This window comes from Porcisia hertigi, chromosome 6 (genome assembly GCF_017918235.1).
Source record: "Porcisia hertigi strain C119 chromosome 6, whole genome shotgun sequence".
NCBI lineage: Eukaryota > Euglenozoa > Kinetoplastea > Trypanosomatida > Trypanosomatidae > Porcisia > Porcisia hertigi.
The window spans coordinates 451,482-474,579 of record NC_090565.1 but is presented as its reverse complement, the minus strand read 5'-3'; the positions used below and the strand labels follow the sequence as shown (position 1 = coordinate 474,579).

General features: G+C 58.2%; 9 protein-coding genes across 9 annotated transcripts; all 9 read right to left on the bottom strand.

Annotated features, from left to right (window-relative positions):
- Nucleotides 1–420: 420 nt before the first annotated feature.
- Nucleotides 421–2,730, bottom strand: JKF63_07183 (uncharacterized protein; the record flags this gene model as incomplete). The annotated part of the gene is made up of 1 exon (XM_067903124.1): nt 421–2,730. One exon carries the CDS (start codon nt 2,728–2,730, stop codon nt 421–423), a length of 2,310 nt encoding a protein of 769 aa, XP_067759562.1.
- A 376-nt stretch (nt 2,731–3,106) lies between these two features.
- Nucleotides 3,107–4,093, bottom strand: JKF63_07182 (uncharacterized protein; the record flags this gene model as incomplete). Its single annotated transcript, XM_067903123.1, has 1 exon — nt 3,107–4,093. The coding sequence occupies one exon, from the start codon at nt 4,091–4,093 to the stop codon at nt 3,107–3,109; it is 987 nt and encodes a 328-aa protein (XP_067759561.1).
- Nucleotides 4,094–4,783: 690 nt separating this feature from the next.
- Nucleotides 4,784–5,590, bottom strand: JKF63_07181 (uncharacterized protein; the record flags this gene model as incomplete). The annotated part of the gene is made up of 1 exon (XM_067903122.1): nt 4,784–5,590. The coding sequence occupies one exon, from the start codon at nt 5,588–5,590 to the stop codon at nt 4,784–4,786; it is 807 nt and encodes a 268-aa protein (XP_067759560.1).
- Nucleotides 5,591–6,805: 1,215 nt separating this feature from the next.
- JKF63_07180 (uncharacterized protein) lies at nt 6,806–8,725 on the bottom strand (the record flags this gene model as incomplete). The annotated part of the gene is made up of 1 exon (XM_067903121.1): nt 6,806–8,725. One exon carries the CDS (start codon nt 8,723–8,725, stop codon nt 6,806–6,808), a length of 1,920 nt encoding a protein of 639 aa, XP_067759559.1.
- A 2,218-nt stretch (nt 8,726–10,943) lies between these two features.
- JKF63_07179 (uncharacterized protein) lies at nt 10,944–11,828 on the bottom strand (the record flags this gene model as incomplete). Its single annotated transcript, XM_067903120.1, has 1 exon — nt 10,944–11,828. The coding sequence occupies one exon, from the start codon at nt 11,826–11,828 to the stop codon at nt 10,944–10,946; it is 885 nt and encodes a 294-aa protein (XP_067759558.1).
- Nucleotides 11,829–13,043: 1,215 nt separating this feature from the next.
- On the bottom strand, nt 13,044–14,774 carry JKF63_07178 (uncharacterized protein; the record flags this gene model as incomplete). The annotated part of the gene is made up of 1 exon (XM_067903119.1): nt 13,044–14,774. The coding sequence occupies one exon, from the start codon at nt 14,772–14,774 to the stop codon at nt 13,044–13,046; it is 1,731 nt and encodes a 576-aa protein (XP_067759557.1).
- Nucleotides 14,775–16,191: 1,417 nt separating this feature from the next.
- Nucleotides 16,192–16,845, bottom strand: JKF63_07177 (uncharacterized protein; the record flags this gene model as incomplete). Its single annotated transcript, XM_067903118.1, has 1 exon — nt 16,192–16,845. One exon carries the CDS (start codon nt 16,843–16,845, stop codon nt 16,192–16,194), a length of 654 nt encoding a protein of 217 aa, XP_067759556.1.
- A 2,296-nt stretch (nt 16,846–19,141) lies between these two features.
- Nucleotides 19,142–19,966, bottom strand: JKF63_07176 (uncharacterized protein; the record flags this gene model as incomplete). The annotated part of the gene is made up of 1 exon (XM_067903117.1): nt 19,142–19,966. One exon carries the CDS (start codon nt 19,964–19,966, stop codon nt 19,142–19,144), a length of 825 nt encoding a protein of 274 aa, XP_067759555.1.
- Nucleotides 19,967–20,852: 886 nt separating this feature from the next.
- JKF63_07175 (uncharacterized protein) lies at nt 20,853–21,974 on the bottom strand (the record flags this gene model as incomplete). Its single annotated transcript, XM_067903116.1, has 1 exon — nt 20,853–21,974. The coding sequence occupies one exon, from the start codon at nt 21,972–21,974 to the stop codon at nt 20,853–20,855; it is 1,122 nt and encodes a 373-aa protein (XP_067759554.1).
- Between the last annotated feature and the right edge of the window lie 1,124 nt (nt 21,975–23,098).

The following is a 23,098-nucleotide window of genomic DNA, read 5'->3' as shown; positions in this document are numbered from 1 at the left end:
TGTAGTTGTAGAATGAGGGGCCCCGCACACACTGGTGGTGGTGGTTGAACGCAGGGGTTTACACACACACATACATATATATACATATATATACGTACGTATGTATATATATATCATTCACAAGTTGCATGATTGTCATGGTGTTCTCTCGATACCCACATCACCAGGCATATATATTGTTGGGGCGGCCGTAGCCGTGATGGTGTCGAATGGAAGCACGAATCAGAGCCTTCGAAAGACGGACCGCCCGCTCCCCTCCCTTCTCCCCTTTTTAAGTGCCTTACCACTCAACGCCCTGGTTGTCTTGTTGGTGTTTTGCCGTCCGCGATGTTATCTGCGAGGTGTTGCATATATGCCACACCCACTCAAGCGCATACATAGCGGCATGCTCCGTATATCTGCCTCGTGGGGGCCCGACCCTTAAAGCTTGAGCTCGTACAAACTAGGACGTGGGGTCTTCTTTGTCGTGGACGTGCGCGGCGTCTTGCGGGCCGCTGGAGAGGAGCGGCGCCCATTGCTGGCGGCTCTGGTGCTGCCTCGCGTGGCGGCGCCCTCTGTCAGGAACTGACGTGGAAGAGTGATAGAGGAAGCAGAGAGGCGTCGCTGCTGCAGCACGCACTTGAAGATGTCGTCTGGCACCACAAACAAGACGCCCGCTTGCTTGCACTGTGCGAGTGTCGACATCACCGACGTAGACGAGGTGGGCACTTTGCCGGGGCCACCGAGCTGCTGCGCGACGCCGCGCCAGCACGGAAGGCTGGGTTTGTTGTTCGGAAGGACAAAGACGTTTGCGTCGAGGGCGCGCCGCGTTATGAGTCCCCCTGAGGCCACCAGCACTGTCTTCAGATCGTTCATTGGTGGATCCTGCGGGGATGCAGACTTGTGGACCCAGAACCGTTGCTGCGCGAAGAGCCGCTGGCGCTCCGTTGGGGATCTGTTCATTGTTTCGCGAAGATCGAAGTTGTTGTCACTCTCAATGCTGCCAACCATCTTTCGTTCACGATACGCGAACCCTTCCACTGGGATGTTGAGGGTGCCTGCGTGCAGCACCGCATCGAGCCAGCCTTGATGCACCACATTTTGGATGTACGGCAGAGCGGTGAGCAGCTTTACGCTGCGCAGGAGCGGGCGCTTCGCCACGAGAACGCTGGCGTAGCGCGCAAAACGGAGGTGCGGGTTCACGAGAGCGCCGAGCTCTTTGAGGGCCTCCTCCTCGGCACTGCTTAGCCGCATCCCTGTCGTGAAGAGAACCACGCTACCAGGCGGCACGGCGGCGGCGTCTGCGTCGCCATCGTTACCCACCATCACCACCGGTTCCACATCTGTGTCGACCCCTCGCCCAATCACCGCTTTGGTGGCATGCCCTCGAGTAGTCGTTGGCCGTTGCCGCTTCCGTGACTTGCGGGGTGCTGCGCCTGGAGGGACTCTTGTGAGTGTGTGGGACGGCGTGGCTGCCAACGTTTGACTCGGGGAGACCATAGCTTCGTTGTGCTCATAGTCGCTGGTGTCGCTCAGCGTGACAGGTTCCGATGTATTCGATAGCGTTGCCAAGACGGCGGTACTTTCACCAGTGATGAGGGACGCTGCTGAGTCACAATGAAGCGACATCGCAGTTGAAGGGCGTTTGCCTTCTACACCACTCTGGCGTGCAGACGACCGAAGGACTGCCGCAGCGTATGGCGTCCGAACATTCCACATGGTACGTTCATGGCCGCAGTTGTTGGTGTTTGGGTCGATGGAGGGACGCGTGTTGCCCTCATCGCTGAGGCGAGGATCGGGTGGCACCCCGTCCAACGCCACATCCGCATGGCAATATGGTCCGAGACGCAGCGTGAGCACGCCATTCGAGTCGCACGGTTGGTCTTCTGTGATGTAAGCTGCCTTGTTGTTTGTCTTTCTCCGTTTGATGTGGTAGCGCTGGTGGGGTTGCAAAGCCACTCCGAGAAGAGTCGTCGTGGGAGAGATAGCAAACACATCAAAGGAGCGACACACGGGACGTGCCAGGTGTGGAGATAGTGTCCGTGGTGCATTCACTGCAAGGTAGTGCAGGTGCAACGCGCACTGCGCTCGCGATATCGTGTTGGCCACCGTAGTCAGGCTCTCACGGGAAACCTCACTGCCCCAGGCACCTGGCACGAGAGAGGAGAGCTGTGCGGCGAGGAGGAATACCGCGCGTCCCAGCGGCAGCTGCACCGAGCGAAGCGGCTGCGTTGTCCAGCCGCTACTGCTCGTCGTGCTGGTGAGAGTGTTCGCCGTGTCCGCCGAGGCGGTTGTCCTGGAAGTGATGATCTGTGCAAGGGGCACCGCATACGGCACCCAAAGTGTCGTCTTGAATGAGGCGCACTCTGTGTCTGGTGAGGCCAACATCACCCGCCACCGCACAGCGACCGTGAGGTGGTCGGCGTGTGCGGCAGTCCACAGCATCTCGGTCGCAGACGGGGACGGTCCTTGACCTGTGGCGACGCACTCTTCGAGCCAAGCAGGCTGGGGCCTCAACAGGGGAATACACGAAGACTCATGCAGCGTTTTTCGCCGCAGTTGCGCCTCTTTATCGCTGGCGGTCAGCGGCAGCAACGCATCCACCGTGGTGGTGGTGGTGGTGGGGGCCATATCCTGAGAAGATGTGGACGTGGTTGAGCAGCTGTCCTCGGAGAGATATTCCACTGTCTCAGCGTCGTCCATGTCTGTCAGCGACAACGATGCGCGGTAGGGGGGGTGCAGAGAAAGCATGTCTGCGCTGAAGCAAGCGGCAGCACCACGAAAGAAAGAAAGGGAATAGTAGGGGGGGGGTGAAGGGCAGAGCTATGTGATTCGCACATGACTGTAAAAGAGGCGGTACTCCTTCCGCTGGACGGCGTGTGCCCGCGCCGGCATCACAATACTGAGTTGACTTTGGACATCTGCGAAGCGGGGGGGGGGGGCGCTTTGTTGCGCTTTTTTTTCTTCTCTCTCTCTTTTCTCTTGTGCCGTATTGCGGTTTCAGGGGCCATTCCGGGAACTCGACCACTCTCTCGCATGCGCCGTTGCACCTGCCCCAAGACGTTACCAAAGGCACACCACAACCCCTCCCTCCTTCCCCCCGACATCTCCCACCCACGCCCACACTCTACCGTCCCGTTCCGGGGATGGAGAAGAACCGAAGCTTTAGTACATCATACGACACTGCAACAAGTGCGCTTGCGTTACCCAGGAAGGCCAGTCCAGTAGGCAACTCGTTTGCGACGGCACCGCTGGCTATGCACACGCTATTCGGGTCAACAGAGGCCAGGTCCCATACCGAGATCTGCCCGTCCTCGGCGGCGGACGCCAGGCAGTGGTGTGCCGCGCTGTACACCATAGTATTGATCCAGCGCGAGTGGGCCTGTATAACAATCGTAGCTGCGCCAGTGCTGCGCTGGACCACTCTGACTTGGCCTCCACCGTACGCCACCGCAACTGTGTCGCTAGCGGCGATCAGACGCACACACGTGACGGCGTCGGTGTCGCTCTCGGGTGGGATCACGCGAGTGATGTTGTTTCCCTCCCAGAGAGTAACGTAGCCACCGGCATCACCCGACGCCATTTGCACATAGGCCACGCCTTCCACTATTTCGAGATCCAACGCCGTCAGGCTGCGCGAAGCGTGAGCTTGCACGGGTACGGTGACCTCTTGGGATGATACCGGCTCCCCTTGGAGGGTGTAATGGCGGCACAAGGGAGTCCCATCGGATGTGCCGACTGCCACGACCATCTCGTTCTTCCCCGCCACACGCGTCACTGCTGTGCATGTCAAAAGCGCGTCTCTTCCTTCAGCCGAGAAGGTATGTGTTCGCTGTCCATTCACAACGATGTCAGCCGCGCGTGCGCATAGTACAACGAGAATAATGTTCGTCTCTGCGGGGTCGTCTAGCGCGGCAATGTGCTGTACGCGGTCACCAAGGATACGGAAGGGGTCGAAGCACGGGGTCCCTGTCGACGTTCCAATTGTGTAGACGGCCGTGCTTGTTGCGTAAGACACACACTCTCCACCGCGGTGCAATTGCAAGTTGTTACAGAGCAGCAGCGGTGAGTGCGGGAGAGGTACTTGGTTGTACAGGGTGAGGGACCCGTTCATCGTGCGTGCGGAGCAGGCGAGTTGTAATGATGAGACATGGAGCAACCTGGTGTCACATCGAGCGCAGAAGTAAGCCGTAGATATATAAATATATAGATATATAGATATATATGCGTGCGTGCGTGCGTGAGGTGGGAATGAGGGGACGGCGAGGAACAGCGATGCGAGTCCCCGTTTAGCGTAAAACAAAGGGGATTCGGCAACAAGTGTCGGGGGCGAGGGGAGGGGAGAGAGAGAGAGACAGGAGGAGGGGGGAGTCAGGGAGATATGGGGTTCGCTGCTGCAAGGCGTGGGAGTTTGCCGGGGTCGTTGACTGCTAGAGGGAGAGAGAGAGTCTCACCGCATGGCAAAAAAAAAGGAAAAAAGAAAAAAGAGAACAGTACAAGACGGCCGTTCTCAGACCTCGTTGATCCGCCAAGTGCATTGGCCAATGCGCACGCAGAGGGAAAAGGGGGGCGCGGTGGTGGGAGGTACGAAGGTGAAGAGCACCAAAAAGAGTTGGGCGCTGGGGGAGTGAGGGAACATGTGAAGAGAGAAGAAACGATCACACACGCGCCTACACACACACACACACACACACACAACGTGATGGTGATGGGGGTGATGGGGGTTGGGGGAGCGTGTGATCGCCTGTATTTCACACGATTATCATCGACGATGCCCCCCTCCAACGAATGTAAGAAACGACAGCTAGCGAATAATAAGGATCACCATAGCTGCGCCAGCTACCAAGAGACCCATAAGTGCGTGATAAACGAAGGGTAGGTCGCCCAGCTGACCGACTGGCAAGTCAAGGCAGGGCTTGTACTGTGAGTCCATCATTGCTGTTGCCGGGGTCGCGCTGGAGCTGTACGTGTCACTGGAGCAGCGCGGGTCTGCACGGACGGTCATGTCGACCCTTGGCAGGCACCGACGCACGTAGGAGTTCTCACCCGTGAGCAAGCGCACCAAGGAAAATGGCGTCGTGGTGTCCAGAGTGTCATAGCGGCTGTGAATCGGGATGACAAGGCGCGCACGAAAGGAGGCCCGCGCTTTTGCGCCGCCCACCGAGAGGTACGCGTCGAGTGCGCTGCCTGCTCCATCGTTTCCCATCTGCTGGAAGGTCAGCTCCACGTGGTTTGTTGTGTAGTTGACCTTGAACACCGGTGCCTCAATGTCGAAAAAGTGGTCGGACGACATGTGCAGCGGCGTGTACGCGCTCGTGATGTCCTCCATAACGACAGCGGCCGTCCCCTGCGTCATGGGGTGGGCAGAGAGCACCTCCATTCGGTAGAGCTGCTTCGTCTCTGCTTCATCGATGAAAAAGGATTTGGGGAGATCGAAGCTAAACCGGACATCTTTGGCTGAGAGCGGGAACTCCATCGCAAGCTGCATGTGGAATCCACCACCGATAAACGTGTACGACGGCGAAGAGGAGAGGAATGTGCAGCTGCCACTTCGGACGGCGGTGACGACCGGCACTGCTGCCACGACAGCGCAAAGTAGCAGAGCTGTCATACCCACGCGCAGTAGTCCCAGAGGAGTGAACGGGAACATGAGTAAGGGGGGAGAGGTAGGGGGAAGGGGGGGGGAGGGGAGGAGCCAAGGCCGCTGCTCTCGTGGTGGGTGGGTGGGAGGCAGGATAGAGACAGTCTAGTGCAGTGCGGTGCTGGAGCCGATAGGGGCGCGGCGGGGGTGGCGGGGGAGGGGCAAAGAGATGACAACGAGTAGAAAAAGACGTGCGAGGAGTGAGCGCACGCTTCAATACCGTGAGCGATTTTTTCGGCAAAAGCGAATGCGTAGTTTTCTTCTTTCCTCCTCCTCCTCCCGCATTGATGAGTAGAGGTGGTGTAAAGGCAACGGCAGCAGCCGAGGAACGGGAGATGAGGGGCTGAGTTGGAGTTCAAGTAAGCGTAAGAGGGAGAGGGGCATGGGCGGCGACCGCCACGGTGGGTGTCGTACTAGACACCCAGACAGAGAAGAGGAGGAGGAGGCAGTACGCAGAAACTTGGATTCTCCCCCCCCCCACCCTTCACGATGAAGTGCATTATGGCGCGCCTCTCAACAGACGGCGCTGCACGACCAATTGGGGGACTCCACAGCCTGTCGTGGCGATGACGACGACGACGACGTCTCTCTCTCTCTCGGACACCACGGCCCCATCGTTGAACCCCCTCCCCTCCCCCATTAACTCGAGTTTTTTTGTTGGTTTGAGGGCGTGTCCTAATGTGGAAGCGCTGAGGGTGCCAGCGTTCGCATGCTTACGCGTTCTGTGTCACGTGAGCTCGAGACTCGCAGTCCCCCTCCCCCGCCCGATTCGAAACCTCACAGGGGAAAAAGGGGGGGGGAGAAAGACCTGAGAAAAGTTGACTACCGCACACGCGCGCAGGAGGAGTCGAGGTCAGCAGCGACAGTTGGTGGTAGTGACGATAATGTGAGATTTTCCTGGATTTTGTTTCACACGCAAGAAATACCGCTTTCATATTCGAACGCGCGCGTGCACACACACGCACACACACGGGAGGGTTTCGATCCCACAGATCCATCGCTTGAAGGTGCAGGCGTGGGATTGAGTGGAGGCGGTGCAGCTGTGGGTCTACCTCGCCATCTCAGCACAGCCCTCCCCCTTCCCTCCACTGACGTTTATCCCGGGAAGGAGCTCGGCTTGTTCGCACGAACCCACGGTGGAGGCGATGCGCGTCTCTTCGACTCCGTCGCCGTAACACGCGCGCCCTACTGGACATGGCCAGCACTACAGGAACGCTTTGGCATGGGCGAAGACTCGCGCTTGATTTCCTTCCACTCGTGGAGCATCTCATGCAGATCCTGCAGTTGTTCCACCAGCTGACCAGACAGACGGGGCGGCATCTTTGTCACCCCCTCCCCCCTCCTCCTCCTCCTCCTACTCAACGTCTCCACGGAGTGCATATTATCGGCAAGGCTGTTGGTGCTGCTCTGGCTGCTACCATCATCGAAAGCTATCTTCCTGCTGTCGTCGAGTCTACACTGCGCCGGCCGCGGAGACGATCTCTCCAAGGAGCTCATCGCTCCGTAATCTGAGACTGATGATGCTCGGTTCAGCTCGTGGAGGAGCCTGCTGTCAGGTAAGTCGACCAGTGGGCTAGGGTCGTCATCGCCGCAGCACGCAGGGGACCGCGGCGCGCTCTCGGCGAGTCCGTCAGAGTCCACGATTTCTCTCCACGGTGGCGTGGCCGATGCGGATCGGTTGTTCGGATCGACCCTAACGGTTTCCTTGATAAACTTCACTGCAAAGCGTTGTGCCACCCTCTCCGATGTGCCCTTCAATCGTGGGTGGAACGTGCACTCGCGGAGCTCCTCGTCAATACGATGTAGCCGCAGCTGCTCAAGGCGGCGCTGTTTGCGCACCTCCGCCTGGAGTTGGTGCGCGTGGAAGTCTCTGGCGGTGCCGGAATGGATTCGTGTCAGTCCTGTGGTTGTTATCGGTTCCGTCCCCTGCTCGCCTGCATGTGCAGTCCTTGGTGACGGAGGTGCACGACCCCAGTTTACCCACCGCTGGGGCACCTCCGTTGCTGACACTGCTGGCCTCTGCGCTTCCTTTTGTTGCATCGAGTGTGTGGCCAGCTCCTTCTGCAGGCGGTACCGCGTCCGCGCCCGTTCCGCCAACTCGTTTGTCTTTGGGTTCCGCACCGCGTGCGCCTCTCGGGCATCCCCCCGCTCGCTCGCTAGCAATGAGAGGTGCACTTCCCACTTGGCGCGGCGCTCTTCCTCACGACTCATCATCTGTGTCAGGTGCTGCTCTATCTCCGCCTTTGACTTCTTGCGCGCAGTGCCCCCTGCAGTTGAGGAGCAGACCGTGGCCCCCCTGGCCGTTGCTTTGCCCTGCGCTGCTGCCCGCGTGCGCAGGGGTGCCGCGACCTTCTCACGCGCGGTCGACTTCGCGTCGGTCGAGAAAGCGGATGTGGCGGCAGTAGAGGCGGGCGTGCAGCGCTTGTCGATGTGTCGAGGGCGCTGATCACGCCAATCCGTCTTTCTTGTACGGCGCTCAGCGGTTGGCGTGACCAGCGCATCGCCAGCTGACGCATCGTCCTTCCCTGCTGCCACTACTGGGCGCGGTGGCGGGTAGGACGCTTGCCTCACCGCTGAAGAGCCGCGCAGGGAGGAGACAGCGGCATTTCTGTGGCGGTTCACCTTCGGTCGATGCGTGCACTTGACGATGTCGTCGTTGCGGCGCTGCTCCTCTTGCCGGTTCACCTCTTTTCGCCGAGACTCCCCCCTCCGCACATACGCATCGTATCCGCGTGGCGGCGGCATCATCGACATTTTGCGCAGCCGCTTGTCAGCCCGGTCGTCGGCTGCTGGAGAGGCCTCGGCAGTGCGGCTGTTGCTGTGGCCGCACAGATTGCACTCGATGCTCACGGCCCCACCAGAGGCCTCCGCGGCGCGTGCGAGCCGTGCGCGCTCCGCATCAGCGCGCCGCCGGCGCCCCTTTTCGATAAACGCCTCGGATACACGCGGCCTCGGCTCCGAGGGTTTGAGGCGCTCGCTGGCGGCAGTTTTCACCGCGCGGAATGCCGCCGCTTCACCAGAGTCGCGGGCAGACCGCGGGTGCTGTGCTCTGCAGGAGGGAGGTTGGCGGAGGGGAAAGAACTGTGACGAGGTGGCGGTGCGCATCGCGTAGGGTGAAGCGACTCTTATTGGATCGCTGCATCGCCGTGCCACGGTTGGCGCAACGGTGTGCTGGGAGGGGTGCCGCTGCTCACCAACGTGGTCCTCTCTGCCCCCACCTTCACCGCAGGGGTGTGCAGGTGGCGATGTAGGGCGTGGTGGCGCTTGCGCAGGTGCTAGTATCTTCTCCTCCTCGTTGTGGTGCCGTCGCTGCTGGCGCATGGCGGCGTGAGTACGCGCGACTTGCGTGACCGATGCTGGCTCCCTTTTCCACTCCTCAGCCACCAAAGGGGAGCACGCGACACTGCTTAGCGCATCCACACCCGCAGTCATTCCCACTGGTGACCATTCCCCTCTGCTCTCATCCACGGCCTCCATACGCCGGTGTATCTGCGCCTCGGACTCTTCCGCTGTATCGTTGCCGTCATCAAGAGAGTCGGTCCGCATCGGCGATGGTTCAATCAGCGTCCATCCAACAGGTTCTACCTGAAGGGCGTTCTGCTGCAAGGGCTGTACTCGCTGGAGGACGTCGAGGCTGGTCATGTTCGAGAAGGCCTCCTTCACGGCAATCCGTGGCCACGGCGGTGCCTGCCAATCTTTTGTCTTTACACCCTCCTCTGGTGTCACCGGCAGCATTCCCTCAGGACGTGGTATGCCCTGGATGAGCGAACCAGCGACGGCGCCTTGCGTCACGCGCAGGCTTTTGGGTGCGTGAACAAGGGTGGCCTCGGTGTTTGCTCTGCTGAAGGGGGGCGTCTCCGCGCTGAATGATTCGTGCAGAGTCAGTGCTGGTGCAGCACCACCGGTGTCACTGTCTTTCCCCGTCGTCGTGGTGGCCGTCGCCATGCCGTTACATGCGAAAGGTGCCAACTTGGACAGCCGTGCGTCGACGTCAGCATTGGTCGATTGCCATCTTGACGCGTCAGCGCCACACGATAAGAGGCGTGAGGCATGACGACTGTGGGGGTCCTCCACGACAGAACCTTGGCTACCTGTCCTGTGGGACTCACACTGGGATTCCTGCTCCCGAGCCACGTTGTCCTTCAGTGAGTTGTTCGCCGGCGAGGGCAAGGCCATCGTGAATAGGAGGCGCACTGTTTTGGGGATCTGTGTGCACAAGTGCGTCTGCGGGTGGGAATACAAATCCTACACACACACAACGCACATGCACAGACACTCATCACACACGCACCAGTAATCAGGGCATGTAGCAAAAAAAAAATCAGAAGGGCAGGGTGAGAGGGCGGTGGATATGTGCGCGTTGCTATGGAGGGGGTGGGGTGGGGGGAATAGAGGAGAGCGGGTAGGGTAAGTTGGGGTTGAGGCTGGGGTAGGGAAGGTGCGGGTGGGCAGGGAACGGTCCTGAGTGAGTGAAGACTGAGTGCACGCGTGCTCGACTTTTAGCCACTTTTTTGTCTGTGGCCGTTGGCGGCATACGGGACGCCCACCCCCACCCCCATCCCCTACCGGGCGCGCGCAGTGCAACCACCACCACGACTCAACAGGACAAGGGGACGCCAATGAGCCACTCTCAGGTGTATATTTGCCCTCGCCGCTGCGGGGCGGGGCGCGGGACACACCTGTCAGAATCGCAGTGGGTATTCGCGTGGGTCACGGGACAGCGCTTTTTGCAGTCCCATCTTGGGACCCTCGAGGAAACGCCGTTCCTTTCATGGACGGTGGAGTGCGCGGTAGTCCGCAAACTAGTCGACAGGTGAACCGCCTCTGATATCTCTTTAGGATATGCCGAGATTTAAAAAAAAAAGCGGGAGAAGAGGGGGTGTGATGGCGAAAGGGGCGGCTGAGAAAAAGGCATACTAGCCGAAGCTCAGATCAAGAATAGTGGTGTGATGATACGCGTGGGAGTCTCTGGCCGATGTGAGCGGGCAGCGCTGAGGAGAGGAAGGAGCAAGGAGGCTCATGGATACACTCGTCAGAGGCTCTGCGGGGCTATCGCGCTGCCCGAAGCCGTACCTTCCGCCTCCCTATTCCAGCCGCACTCGCTCTGGGGCCATCCACTGCAGGCCCCCTTTCCCTCTCCCTCTCCTATCGACACACGCACACACACACACAGAAACGAGTCCACCTCACCACCACATGCATGTCTCTCCCTCTCTCCCTCTCTCTCTCTCGGTGCTCCCCAGGAATCTTCTTCTTCTTCACGCTGTTCGCTCATTCTTCTCCCTTCCGTTCCTTCCGTCTCTTCCGAAAGGGCCGGGTGCGCCTACGCCGTTGTGGTGGCCGCAGCAGTCTTGGAGACCTCAGATGTGCTGCTGCGGTGGCGATGGCTTTTGGTGCCGCTGGTGCGGCGCGGGCGCAGCATGCGCACCTTCCTTATTGTCGCCCACAGCTGCGCTGCGGCAGCCGGGCCGGCTATCACTCCAGCGATGTTGCCCCAGTACTCACCCCTCTCCCCAGCGGCAGCGCGACCTACGCCAGCACCGACAGCACCGAGAAAAGTCACGGTCACACGCAGAACCGCTTGCCGGGTGATCGCCTCCGCTGTGTTCACCACATCGCGACGGATCGCAATGCGTAATGTGTCCACAAGGAGGTCACCGAACAACGTGATGGAGTCACGACGCAGGGCGTCCTCGAAGGCGCACACGCCCGACACTCGTGCTTGCAGGAAGTCTACGTCCTGCGCCGTCGGGTGTGGGCCCAAGAGGGTGCTCACAAAGATGGGGATGCGCAGCCAACTGAGCACAGCACCCACATACCGTTGGTGCAGGCGGGGGTACAGGTCCCACAGATATACAGCGGCATTGCCGTAGGCAGACTCACTTTTGATAAGCGCGCACGCCAAGCCGGTCTGACAGGCGATGCGCGCAAGGCGATCGGCATAGAGCACCGCCGCATCCTTTCCAGAGGTGACGAAGATCTGTAGGAGTTCATCCATTGACACATCCGTGCCAGCGTCAACGTGCTTGTCTAGCTGCTTGTTCACCCCGTTAAGCGCCGGCAGCACGAAGCCGACCGTCAGCGCTAAGGCAGAAGTGTTCTCTATAAAGCGCTTGCGTGCGAGGGTGTGCATCGAGTAGCCATGGTGCAGTGCGGTGCGACCGCCCCTCAGCAGAAACCTGTTTGAGCTCGTTTTTGTCTGCGACATGATGATGAGGTGCAGCGTGAGAAGGTGTGCCTGTGTGTGTGTGTGTGTGTGTGTGGAATGGGGGAGGGGTGACGGGAAGGAACGGGAAACACCTTAAATAAACAAATAAAGCTGGCAATACCGACTCGCACGCTCAACAACGAGCAGCAGCAGCAGCAACAAAGACAGTAGGGTTAGCTTGTGCCGATCTACGTGGTGCGTGCGCTACAGATTTTGGGGAGACGTGGTGTATGTGGATTCACCTCTTGAGTTGGACATAGAGTGCGGCTCTATGCGTGTGTGTAAAAAAAGAGCAAGAATGATCAGGGGAGGCGGGGGAGGAGGAGGGGGAAGGGGGGGTTGCGTAGAGAATGGAGGAGGAGGCAGGAGGGGAGAGGTAAGAGCACGCGTGTACGCAATCACACACACACGCACACACGGAGACAGAGAGAAAGAGAAAGGAACACTACATGAGGTGCGTGAAGCATTGCTCTACATAGTGACGGTTCTGCGGTGTTTGGAATGTTCAAGTGGGACAGGCGTCGAGGGAGGTGCGGCCGCCCCCCTCCTTCCCACCCGTGTGATGGGAGGCATGGGGGGGGGGAAGGGGGTAGATGCCGAGGGCAAAGAGGGGAGGTAGCACTACTTCGACACTTCTTTGCCGTCACACACCTGTCTCCCTTCACACACGCATCACCCTTTCATGCTCAGCGTATCTGAACAAGCACGGCGGGGGGGGCTCTGCTCTGTTTGGGTGCTCTTCATGTTTTTTTTCTCCAGAATGTCGGATGCGTACACACAGACAGCGACATCACTCGATGCACAGCACTGTGACGAGTTCTCATACACCTATACACGGAGAAGCAGACATCACATAATCTATCGTGGGGAATGAAAGACATGGTTGGAAAGTTGGGTGGCGGTGATGAGGATTTTTTGGGGGAGGGGGAGCAAGGTTGATGCGGTCCCTCCTCCTCTTCCTCCTGTTACCGGCAAGTTGATCTCCCACACAACGTGGAGTGGTGGTGGTGAGGGAAGAGGATGTGTCTAGAGAGAGACGCAACATAGAGCAGTCCGGTAGGCGGTTGACAGGTCCGAGTCGGGGCCAGCTCCACCACCACCATCACCCAACCCTCTTCATGGGCTTCCTCTCAACTGTTATTCTATGCAGATGCGACCGCGCATGGATGCAAGCGCGCTACATGCGCGGCAGCCGCACCACGACTGTGTTGCTCGTTAGAAGGTCATTTCGATGGGCCTGAGAGCGCTGTACGAGGCAGGCGGCGTAGTACCGGAGGCGTGGTGCGCTGGAGAGACGGCGCTATGCTCACTTGCGCCGCTGTTGCGTGTGGCCTGCGGTTTTTCTGTTTTACTCACCTGCCCTTCTTGTGCTTGCTCCGCCTCCTCGTCGGTCGTGGGGAACACGAAGCCTTCGCGAAGTCCAAGCTGACGGAGCAACTTTTTGATGCGCAGCAGCTCCTTGCGATGATGCGTCAAGACGCGCAGGTTACTGCCATACTGCTGTACCTTCAGCTGCAAATCTTTTTTGTCTTGCTCGAGGATGCCCACCTTCTGCTTTAGCGCCTCGTTCTCGTTGGTCATCTCTGTCATCGCTTTCTCCACGAGTACGTAGGGGCTGTTGATGTTGTTCAGTGCGTCTCGGGCGCCGTCAAGAGAGACCTGCAGGCGAGACACCTGTGCTTCCTTGAACGCGAGTTCGTGCTCCAGCGCCGCCACCTTGTTCTCCAAGTGCAGGCAACGCTTCGTGACGACGAGGGAGTGGGCCAACTTTCGGGAGCGAGGCAGGGCGAGCCACCCTTCGTAGGCGTTTGTGGAGCGACCAGTCGCCGTGCCTTCCGGGCCAGCGCTGAAGGCCATCTCACCCTCTGAAGATGTTGCCAGGTTAGAGATGAACAACTGCGACTCCATCTCGAGGTCGCCAAGTGTCTTGAGCTTCTCCTCCGAGGCCTTCAAGGCGCTCTCGAGCTCAAGAACGCGCTGCCCGTAGCGCAGCTTCAGCTCGTAGTACTCGGACTTCAGTATGTCTAGCTTCTGCTCTGTGCACTCTGCATTGGCGCGGTACCGCTGCATGTCCATCTCGGATTCCTCCAGTCGCACCGACAGACGCGCCACCTCGTCTGTCTTGATCTGGGCAGTCAGTTTCGCGGAGAGATATTGCTCTTGATCCACATACATAGACTTGTTCTTCGCCTCGAGGGAGGCAATGTGACCCTCCAGCTCAGCGATACGGGCTTGTTGGCTGGCAATCTGCCGCGCTTTTTTGTCCGCCTTTTCCTTCTCTGTCTCGCCCTGGGATTCGTATTCAGACAGGCGCACTTTTATATCGCTGTTCTCCTGCTGCAGTTGCGCGACAGACGTGCTGAGCTCGGCAGCCCTCCTCGTTGCTGCCTGCTGCGAGGCGCGCAGAGACCCGAGCTGACGATAGACACCGAGCTTCATGACGTCTACAAGGTCACGCTGTGACTCTGATAGCGCCTCGATGCGGTGATACTCCTCCTCTGTGATGGGATTTGCCAGGTTTAGCTGCACTTGTGTTTTGATGTGGTCGACCTGGTTCTGCGTAGCGTTGATGCGTTCCTGCAGCCGCAGCGTCAGCGATGAGATCTCCACCTCACGCGACTTGAGATGGATGTTCTCCTCCTTGAGGAGGTTCATCTCCTGTTGCTGCTGTTCGAGGCGTCGCATCAGTTGCTTTGGGGAGCTGGGCAACTGATGCAACAGCGCTCGAATGTTCTCGTCTTCGTAGCGGCGCGTCTGCTGGATGAACTCGCCTTCTGGCAGCAGCGCCGAGGACGACGACGCCGTCGATGCCGCTGTAGTGGTCGTGGTCGAGTGTGAGCGACTGCTCGTCGTGCCGATCGTGACCGCTGTTGTAGTGCCGCCGTCGTTGCCCCGTGCTCCGGCGCGGCGTGGCGGCCGGTGCACCTGCACACGCTCCACCGGCATGACGCAGAAAAGAGGAGCAGGAGGAGTCACTGAAGGTGATGAGACGAGGCTGTGGCTCTGACGCGTGCGCGTGTGTATGTGAAGGATGGGGGGGGGGAGGGGAGGGATGGCAGGCCAATGTACAGGTGGACTCGTGCTGCGCAGAGGAAAGTGGAGAGGTGGGTGAGGTGGGTATGTGGGGGGAAGGGGAGGGCGAGGTGATGGAGAGCGCAGCCTGAGAGACCAATTTGTGTGTGTGTGTGTACGTGTCAAGCTGTTTCTGTAGCGGGCGACCATCATCAGAGAAGGTCCAACAGATGAGCACGTGAGCAGCCGCAGAGAAAAAAAAGGGCTAGATGTCTACGGGGAGAAACCACCACGGTGCACATGCACGCTTGCCCGGTAGCCGAGGGCGGGCGGGCGGGCGACGAGTCGCAGTCCCCGTCCTCCCCCAAACCATTTACAGCGAGACACGCCGCGGCGCTGTTCGAGGTCAATGCGTTGGATGTTTGTAAACAAGTACTATCGGGGGTATCCAATCAAGGATTGTCAGTGGCTCACAAGAGCCATTACTCCTCCCGCGCGAGGTAGGGTGGGAGGGGAGGGGGTCAACTGGCGAGCTGCGCTCATAGGCACGCCTGTGTCAGATGCAGAATCGACACGCGTCCAGCGCCTTCGCACTTGGATGTGTGAAGAGAGTAGCAAAAACGAGAAGGTCTCCTCCCTCCCTCCCCCCTCTCCCTACTCCTTCCTCTCCTCGGCCTCAAACAGATACGCACAACCCGTTTTCAAAGACTTTGTCAGGGGCTGTGCACTGAGGACGGCACGCACAAGGGAGCACGGGGACACACACACACACACACACACACAACACCCTCTTCCTAATGACAACAGCGCGGGAGAGGCAGGAGGAAAAGATTTTCCAAAAAGTGTAACACATTGTGTACATGATATGTTATGATTGTGATAGTGTTGGTGGTGGCAATGTCGAGGCGTGCGCAGCATTACCCCAACTTGTACAGATTGACAGAATAGTGTCGGCCCAGCGCTCCCGTAGAAGAGCCAACGAGAAAAGTGGGTTTGGGCGTGCTTGTGCCCCATCAATATGCCTCACGATGGTGGATGTGCAAGCGATACCGGGAGGGAGGAGGAAGAGGAGGAGGAGGAGGAGAGGGGGGGGGGGAGGAGGCGCATAACGTGATAAGTGGCAACAAGAAAGAACAAATCACTCAAATGGGAAATGAAAAAAGCGGAGCAAAAAAGACGAGCGCCCCCACGACATGCGGGGCAGAAAGGGGGGTGAGGGGGAGGGGGATGGCGAAGGACCGTTGTGTGTGCACATCTACGCACACACACACACACACACACACACACGTGGTGGTGGTGGTGGTGGTGGTGGGAGAGGTAAGAGCGAACAGCCGGTGGCCTTTAGTTTGTCTTAGCGCATCGAGTCGCACTGACGGCAGGGACTGAGCCCCTTCGCCAGCGCCTGCGCCATCGGCAACCTCTGCAGGTTGCTCAGCTGTGCTTGCTCGATGGTTATACAGTCAGGGGTGTGGAAGGAGATGCCGTTCGGAGTGCAAACGACTTCCCCCTGAATATTCTGCTTCTTCCATATGTTCAGCTTGCTCGTGATGGCGATCTGCTGTGCATTGAGCATCTGATCCCCAAAAAGAATTCTAGACTCGGCAGGGTTGTGGAAGGTAGCGAGGCCTCGCTCAAGAAGAGCGATGTTGACGCACATAAAGCCGCCTCCACCAGACGGGTTCGACACAAAGAGGAGAGCAAGGGTCTGTCCGTCTGGATCGTTGCCGCCGGACTGCACTTGAAGCCACACTGTGGCGTTCGCTGGACACATCTTTTTCAAGTACTCGGTGGCCCTCCTCGCGTAGGGATCGTTTCCCCTTCGCTGTGGTGCATCGATGCCAAGCAGTCGCACACGTGCGCAATTTTCCCCGTGTATGGTAAGCGTGTCGCCATCGCAGACGTGGTCCACTGTTGTCTGAGACACACCAGGCGGGAGTTCATCGAAGAAGGCGATGTTGGACTTCACAGCCGTTTGGTGCTCGGCACAACAGCACGAGTTGCCCATGATGCACGAGATGCTTACGGCGCCTCACTTGCACGTTTTAATTGACAAGGATGATATCCTCAAGTAGGTGACTCTGCGCGCGGGCGTTGATGATGACGGTGATTCGTGTCCTTGAGATCCTTGAAGGAGTTGATTAGACGTGTGTGTGTGTGTGTGTGTGTGAGGGGAGGGGGGGGGGGGGATGTCATGCGTTTGTGAGACGATTGTTGGTAGACGGACCAATTACACACAGTCATAAAGAAAAGGAGAGGGTTGGTGGAGAGGGTGATAGTGGCCGCTTATGTGAGATCGTTTTTGGGAGAAGGGGGGAGGGGGGAGGGGCGTCAAAGACAGCACAGCGAAGCACCGACGATCAAGGCAGCCCGGGGCACCACGTGCCGAGGCCGCTTGCTCTGGACCTGTAGAGGCTGACCTGAGGCCTGGAGGGGCAAAAAAGGGGAAGGGCGATCTGCGCTGTTCTCGTCGCCTCTGGTCTGAGATGCGTCCGCTAATTGGGTGGGGGTGAGGAGAGAGAACATAACACAACAGTGAGCATCCCTCATAAGTGGTGCGTGCTCCCCCCCCCCTCTCTCTCCCCCACCCCTATCACCTGTTGCCCTCGTGTGCTCGGGTTCGCCATCGTTCCTGTCTTCTAGCCTCTGGATCTATCCGTGCGAGAGGCAGAGAGAGGGAGGGATGTGCTTCGCCTCCGAGCAGCTCGAGGGCCGACTCGCTCGGGCTGATACACGGGTGAGCGTCTTCCATGTACGCGTGAGAAGATTACAAGGGCAGATGCCGGTTGGCAGGCCGGGAGAAAAAGTTGGGACATGTTAGTAGCACTGATGACGCCATGTAGGCAGAGACAGGGCGTTCCAGGACTGTACGCGTGAACACGCACAGTTGTGTAGGTTGTCGGAGGGGGGGCATTGACGCTGTCCCGGGGGCACAAAAAGGGCGCTGCGGCCCGGTTCTCGGCCTCTGGCGGCTCGCCAATTATTGCTGGTGAGGCGCACTGGCCACTGGTACACTGCATCCTCTCCGCGCCGGTCACCTTCAACGGTCTCCGTTTTCGCCCCTGTCGACACTAGCCGAAGCCAGAAACACCGCCTCCTCTTCCCCACCTTCCCCCTTCTCCCCACCCCCCTTGGGACACACGTAGGGCTGCCCCGCTGCCGCTGCTGTGGCTGGCCTTTGCGCGTCGCGTTATACGTGTCGCCATGGAAAGGGCATCTCAGCCGTTGCCTCCCAGGTAAACATCCCTATCCAGGCCATCGTTGCTGCCCAAGTTGTCTTGGAGAGCTACGCAGTGAGCTGTGGCATGTATTCAAGACTCTTAGAGTTTTGACACCAGCTTGGGCAATGAGGATGGCCAAGACTGAACAAACGAAGGCACCCAGCACGACCTCCCCCCTCTGAGTGACATCCTCACTCTTTTATATTTATACATGTATATATATATGTATATATATATATGTATACACACAAAAGCAAGCGAGCTGTCTCACCGTCATAGCGCCCCACGCTTGGGTTTCTCATCAAATAGGTTAGCTCAACACCGGGTCAAAGGTGGCCTCAGTTGTGTCCTCTTTCTCTCTCTCTCTCCCTCGTCAATCACTCCGCCTGTGTCAGTAGTGAGGGAGGCGCACACCTCTACTTGCTTCTTTGAGCATTCCTTTCTCTGTCTCTCTTCCACTCGTCAAAGATGCTATACCGTTCCTCTTCGTTGCCGTGTTGGCCTTTTGAGTGACATCCCCCCCCTCCCTCACCCCTTCTCCACCTCCACACACACACACACATACCTACATGCATGCGTGCATAGATGTAATGTATTATACACAATAAAAACGCACCAATATGTGCATATAGAGGAGCCCAGGAGTGCCGTTCGTGTGTGTGTGTGTGGACTGCTCGAGGGGCATGCGAGGGCCATGCACACGGATAAGAGGCACCAGGGCTTCGTGGGATAATATGCCCTTCAGCTTCAAAAACTTCGCGTGTTCTGCGTGGTCGTCAGTGGTCATGGATAAAAGAGTTTTTTTTTGTTCGGGAACACGAGTGTCTCTCCACGTCACGCTTTGAAGAGGATGCGCCATGCCAAGGAATGCGGGGGGTGGTGGTGGTGGGGGAGGCGGGAGGAGGCTGTCATGACGGCGCACCGCTTGTCCACAAGACAAGAAAAAGGCTCGAAACATGTGCATCAGCTCAGCGGGTTTTTTTTTTGGGGGGGGAGGTGCTGGTGGTGAGTGGGTGAGGGGATTCCACTTCTTACTGTGTGTGTGTGTCTTCTGCTTCGGGGTGCGCTCTCTCCCCCTCCCTTCTAGCGCGTCACGATAGCGATACCAGAGCTCGTGCCAATGCGCCTCACACCGGCCTGGATGTACTGCACCGCTGTAGAGCGGTCCCGCACGCCACCGCTTGCCTTCACCAAGGCCTCATTGCCAACCACAGCAAGCATGATGTCCACCGCCTCTGGAGTCGCGCCCTTCGTGCTGAAGCCAGTGGAGGTCTTCACGAATGCTGCACCGGCTGCCACGCTCATGATGCACGCGTCAATGATCTCCTCCTCCGAAAGAAGACAAGTTTCTAAAATCACTTTTAATAGGACCTTTGAGTGTGTGCAAACATCCGAGACGCCCTTGATGTCTGCGAAGACGTCGGCGTAGCGCTTGCTCTTGAGGTCACCGATATTGATGACCATGTCCACCTCGTGTGCACCGTTTGCGATCTCCTCCGTCGCCTCAGCGATCTTCATGGCAGACGTCATCTGCCCCAGGGGGAAGCCGCAGACGCACGCGACTCGCACCCCCGAGCCGGCCAACAGCTTCCCGCACTGGGCCACGTGGCAGCCGTTCACGCAAACTGCCTTGAAGTTATGCACTCGTGCCTCCTCGCACAGCTGCACGATGGACTCGTGAGAGGCGTCTGCCTTGAGCTGCGTATGATCAATGTAATCAGCGAGGTCCGCGTCATCAGGGATGGCGACAGCGGTGCGCCAGGAGCCATCCAAAACTTTCAGATGTGAGAACTTGCTTTCCAAGTCGGGCTGCCCGATCACCTTCGAGAGAAACTGGATGCGCTCGAGGATAATGGCGTTGAGTTGGCCAGTGTAGCCCGGGCGGGTGGTCATGTGAAGTCCTGCCATGTTGTTTGTCTCTGAGGTGCGGGTGGCTGTCGATATCAATTACATGTGATTGCGTGGGCATCAACAGTTTACAGTTTTTTTTTTTGACGCACCATTTAGATTGAGCAAAGAGAGTGGAGTGAGTGAGTGAGTGAGAGGCCGATGGCGAGAGGAACACAGGGGTGGGGGATAGAGGGGGTAGGGGGGGGGGCAGTGGGACAGTGGGAGTCGTCACAAGAGGGTCGCTCCCTTTTAAACCCCGATGAATAAAAAAGAACGACGGCGACACAAAAAACAAAGCGTAGTTCTGTCTTCAGGGAGCGCACTTAGCTGCATGGGCTCACATCCCCGTGTGATCTCCCCCCCCCCCCCCGCCTTCCGTCGTTGCTACAATGGGAGTCTGACACGCATATGTCTTCCAGGAGCAACCATGAAGGCGTCGTGTGTGTGTGTGTGTGTGTGTGCTCTCTGGACGATTGTACTGTTCAAAGTGGACTTGGAAAGGGGGGGGAGGATGAGGAAGAAGACGCTCCGGCCACTAACGCAAAAGTGAGGAGGCGAGCACGGCGTGGGCGGGGGTGGCATGAACACAAATCAAAGACAACCACAAAAGAAAGATCCGCTCGCAACAGTCCCCCCCCCCTCCTCCCTCCCTCCCTCCCTCCCCCAAAAGTAAAGATGTCGATCTCTCACGGTGCGCATCTCTTTTTTTTTTTTCGACAGGGATGTGATATCGAGTTTATCTCCATCGTGATTGAGGGATGACAATGGTCCACGACATATACACAGGGTAGGTTGGGGGGGGGGAGAGGGAGAGGGAGAGGGAGAGGGAGAGAGAGACTGACGGCAACGTGCAGATAGAGGGTGCAGCATGGTGCCACTTCGTTAATGCCTCGCATACATGATCTTACTGGAGGCGATTCTTTTTACGCTTAACGGGTCGCGAAGCCGCGGAGGCCTTCCCGCCGCACTCCTCGTCTCCACTGCAAGGAGGCGGCACCACCACCTGATTCGCACTTGTGGCACCAGGATGCGACGCTACGAGCTGCTTTGCCACCTCCACTGCCTCTTCCATTGTGCCGATGTGGCGTTCCCCCAGTAGCGTCGTCGCGCTACTCGGGACACCTCCCCCATTGCGCTCGTTCAGTGTACGACGTCGTCCCCATGCAATTATGCTAAAACGATCCGCTGTAGGCGTGTGGGCCCGCGGCACGCCATGCGTGAAGAGTTGGTTCACTTCCCCTGTAAACGCGAAGCAGTCGCCATTCCTTTGAGGGAAGTCGAACTCGCGCTGCGATGCCTCGTGTACAAACAACAGACTCCGCGTTGCACCAAGCGACAGGCCCACTGTGAAGTCCTCACGGAGGGCGCGTCCGCCATATGCGTGGCTATCGTGGTGCTGAGGTTTCCAATGAGTTCCATCGCGGTAGTAGTTCAACCGCGTCGCGTACACGTCGATGTCAAAATACTCGTCGAGCATCGCGATGATGTCTCTAAATGTTGGACTGATGTCAGCGGGATTATCAAAGACCTGATGCTTGCTCCAGTCAATGAGACCCCCGCTGCCGACCATCTCGGCCCCCGTGGCCGCGACCAGCTCCTTCTTGAGAGTGTCATAGAGCCTCATATCCTTCTCGGCCGTTATGAAGTTGCGAATGTACACCGCGTTTCCACGCAGGAGAGAACTAAAGTCGTCAATCAGCTGCGCATCTACACGGGCTGCCTCGGAGCGCAGTAGATCTGCCGCGTGGGTCAGCGCCACGTTGTGAAACATCGCCCCGGCAGCAACGCGCTCCCTCAGCAATGAAGAGTGCCACCGCCCATTCTCAGCTCTTGACACGTTTGAGCCCGCCGTGGTCAACACTTTATCCCCACTCCTCTCGGCCGTCTGAGAGGAAGCGTCACCGCGGTCTTGATTCGGGGTGCTCTCCGCGTCTGCGGTGTTGGCAGGGGGGAGCGCCGCTGCCCGTGTTGTTGAAGTAGCCTTACCCTTCTTGACTCCACCTGAGGCTGCGACGGATGACCACATTACTTCTATGGCACGCGGTCCTTGGTGTGCTCGAGTGATGTATATATAAATATATAAATATATATATGTGTGTGTGTGTGTGCGTCTATATGTGTATGTTTGTTGGTTTCTATGCGTGGTTGCGGCCTTTTTTTTTTCGAGTGGTGCCACTGTGCACTGTACGTAGTGGGCGAGTGTGGAAGAAGTGATAAGACAGTTGAGAGCGACAGCAGTGTCCAGACAGGGTTCGTTGCTTGGCAAATGTGTGTTTAGGGGATGGGGGCGATTGGGGGGGGCGGAGGCGGGGGAGCCAAGAGGCCGTAGCTCTCCCCCCTCCCCTAGTCCGCCCTCAGCGGCTAAAGTAGCAGTGGAACCGTTGATGATCGCGGTCGGGGTTGGGTTGTCGCTATGCTAGAGAGACAAGCTGCGATTAAGATATTTGTACTCGTTCACTTCGATGTGCGCCCACCAATTGAAAACTCGTCGACACATACACACACACAAACACACATACACACACACACCGATTCCTTGATTTGGCACCACGACCGACTGAGTTCATCCCACTTACACAGATGGCCGTCATCTGCACGCGGCTCTGCGTATTGTCGCCTATCCTTGGACTCCTTCTGCGTAGCCGACTTCTCCCTTGAACCCGTCCCTCGTGTTCTCCAAGCCTACGCCCGCGCAGCCCCCCTCAGAGAGAGAGAGAGAGAGAGGGAACCGGGGAAAGAGAATGTGTGGTTCGTCCCCTGCCCCCGCCCATGGCTTGTGGGTGCGTGCACATGAGTGTTATCGATAAGGTCACATCGGACAAGTCATCGGCATGCCCCTCTCGCTACATGCACCGCTTTTCACTAGTTGGTTACACGGGTTTCTCGGTAATTTTTTTTCCCCCCAGAAAACACGAAGTACATGACAATGCATCTACTATTCCACACATTTTTCTTCTTCCACTCCGCGCTTCCACCCACCCCCCACCCCCTTCCTTGTCCGCCTCGCAGCCGCTCCTGCATTGATGTGACGTAAAAAACAACGGCGACGGCATTCATAACGCTTCGAGAAGGAGGCAGGGGGGGGGGAGAAAAGCAAGCCGAGAACGAAAGCAAACGTGGGCCTATAGATGAGACAGTTAACGCTACATG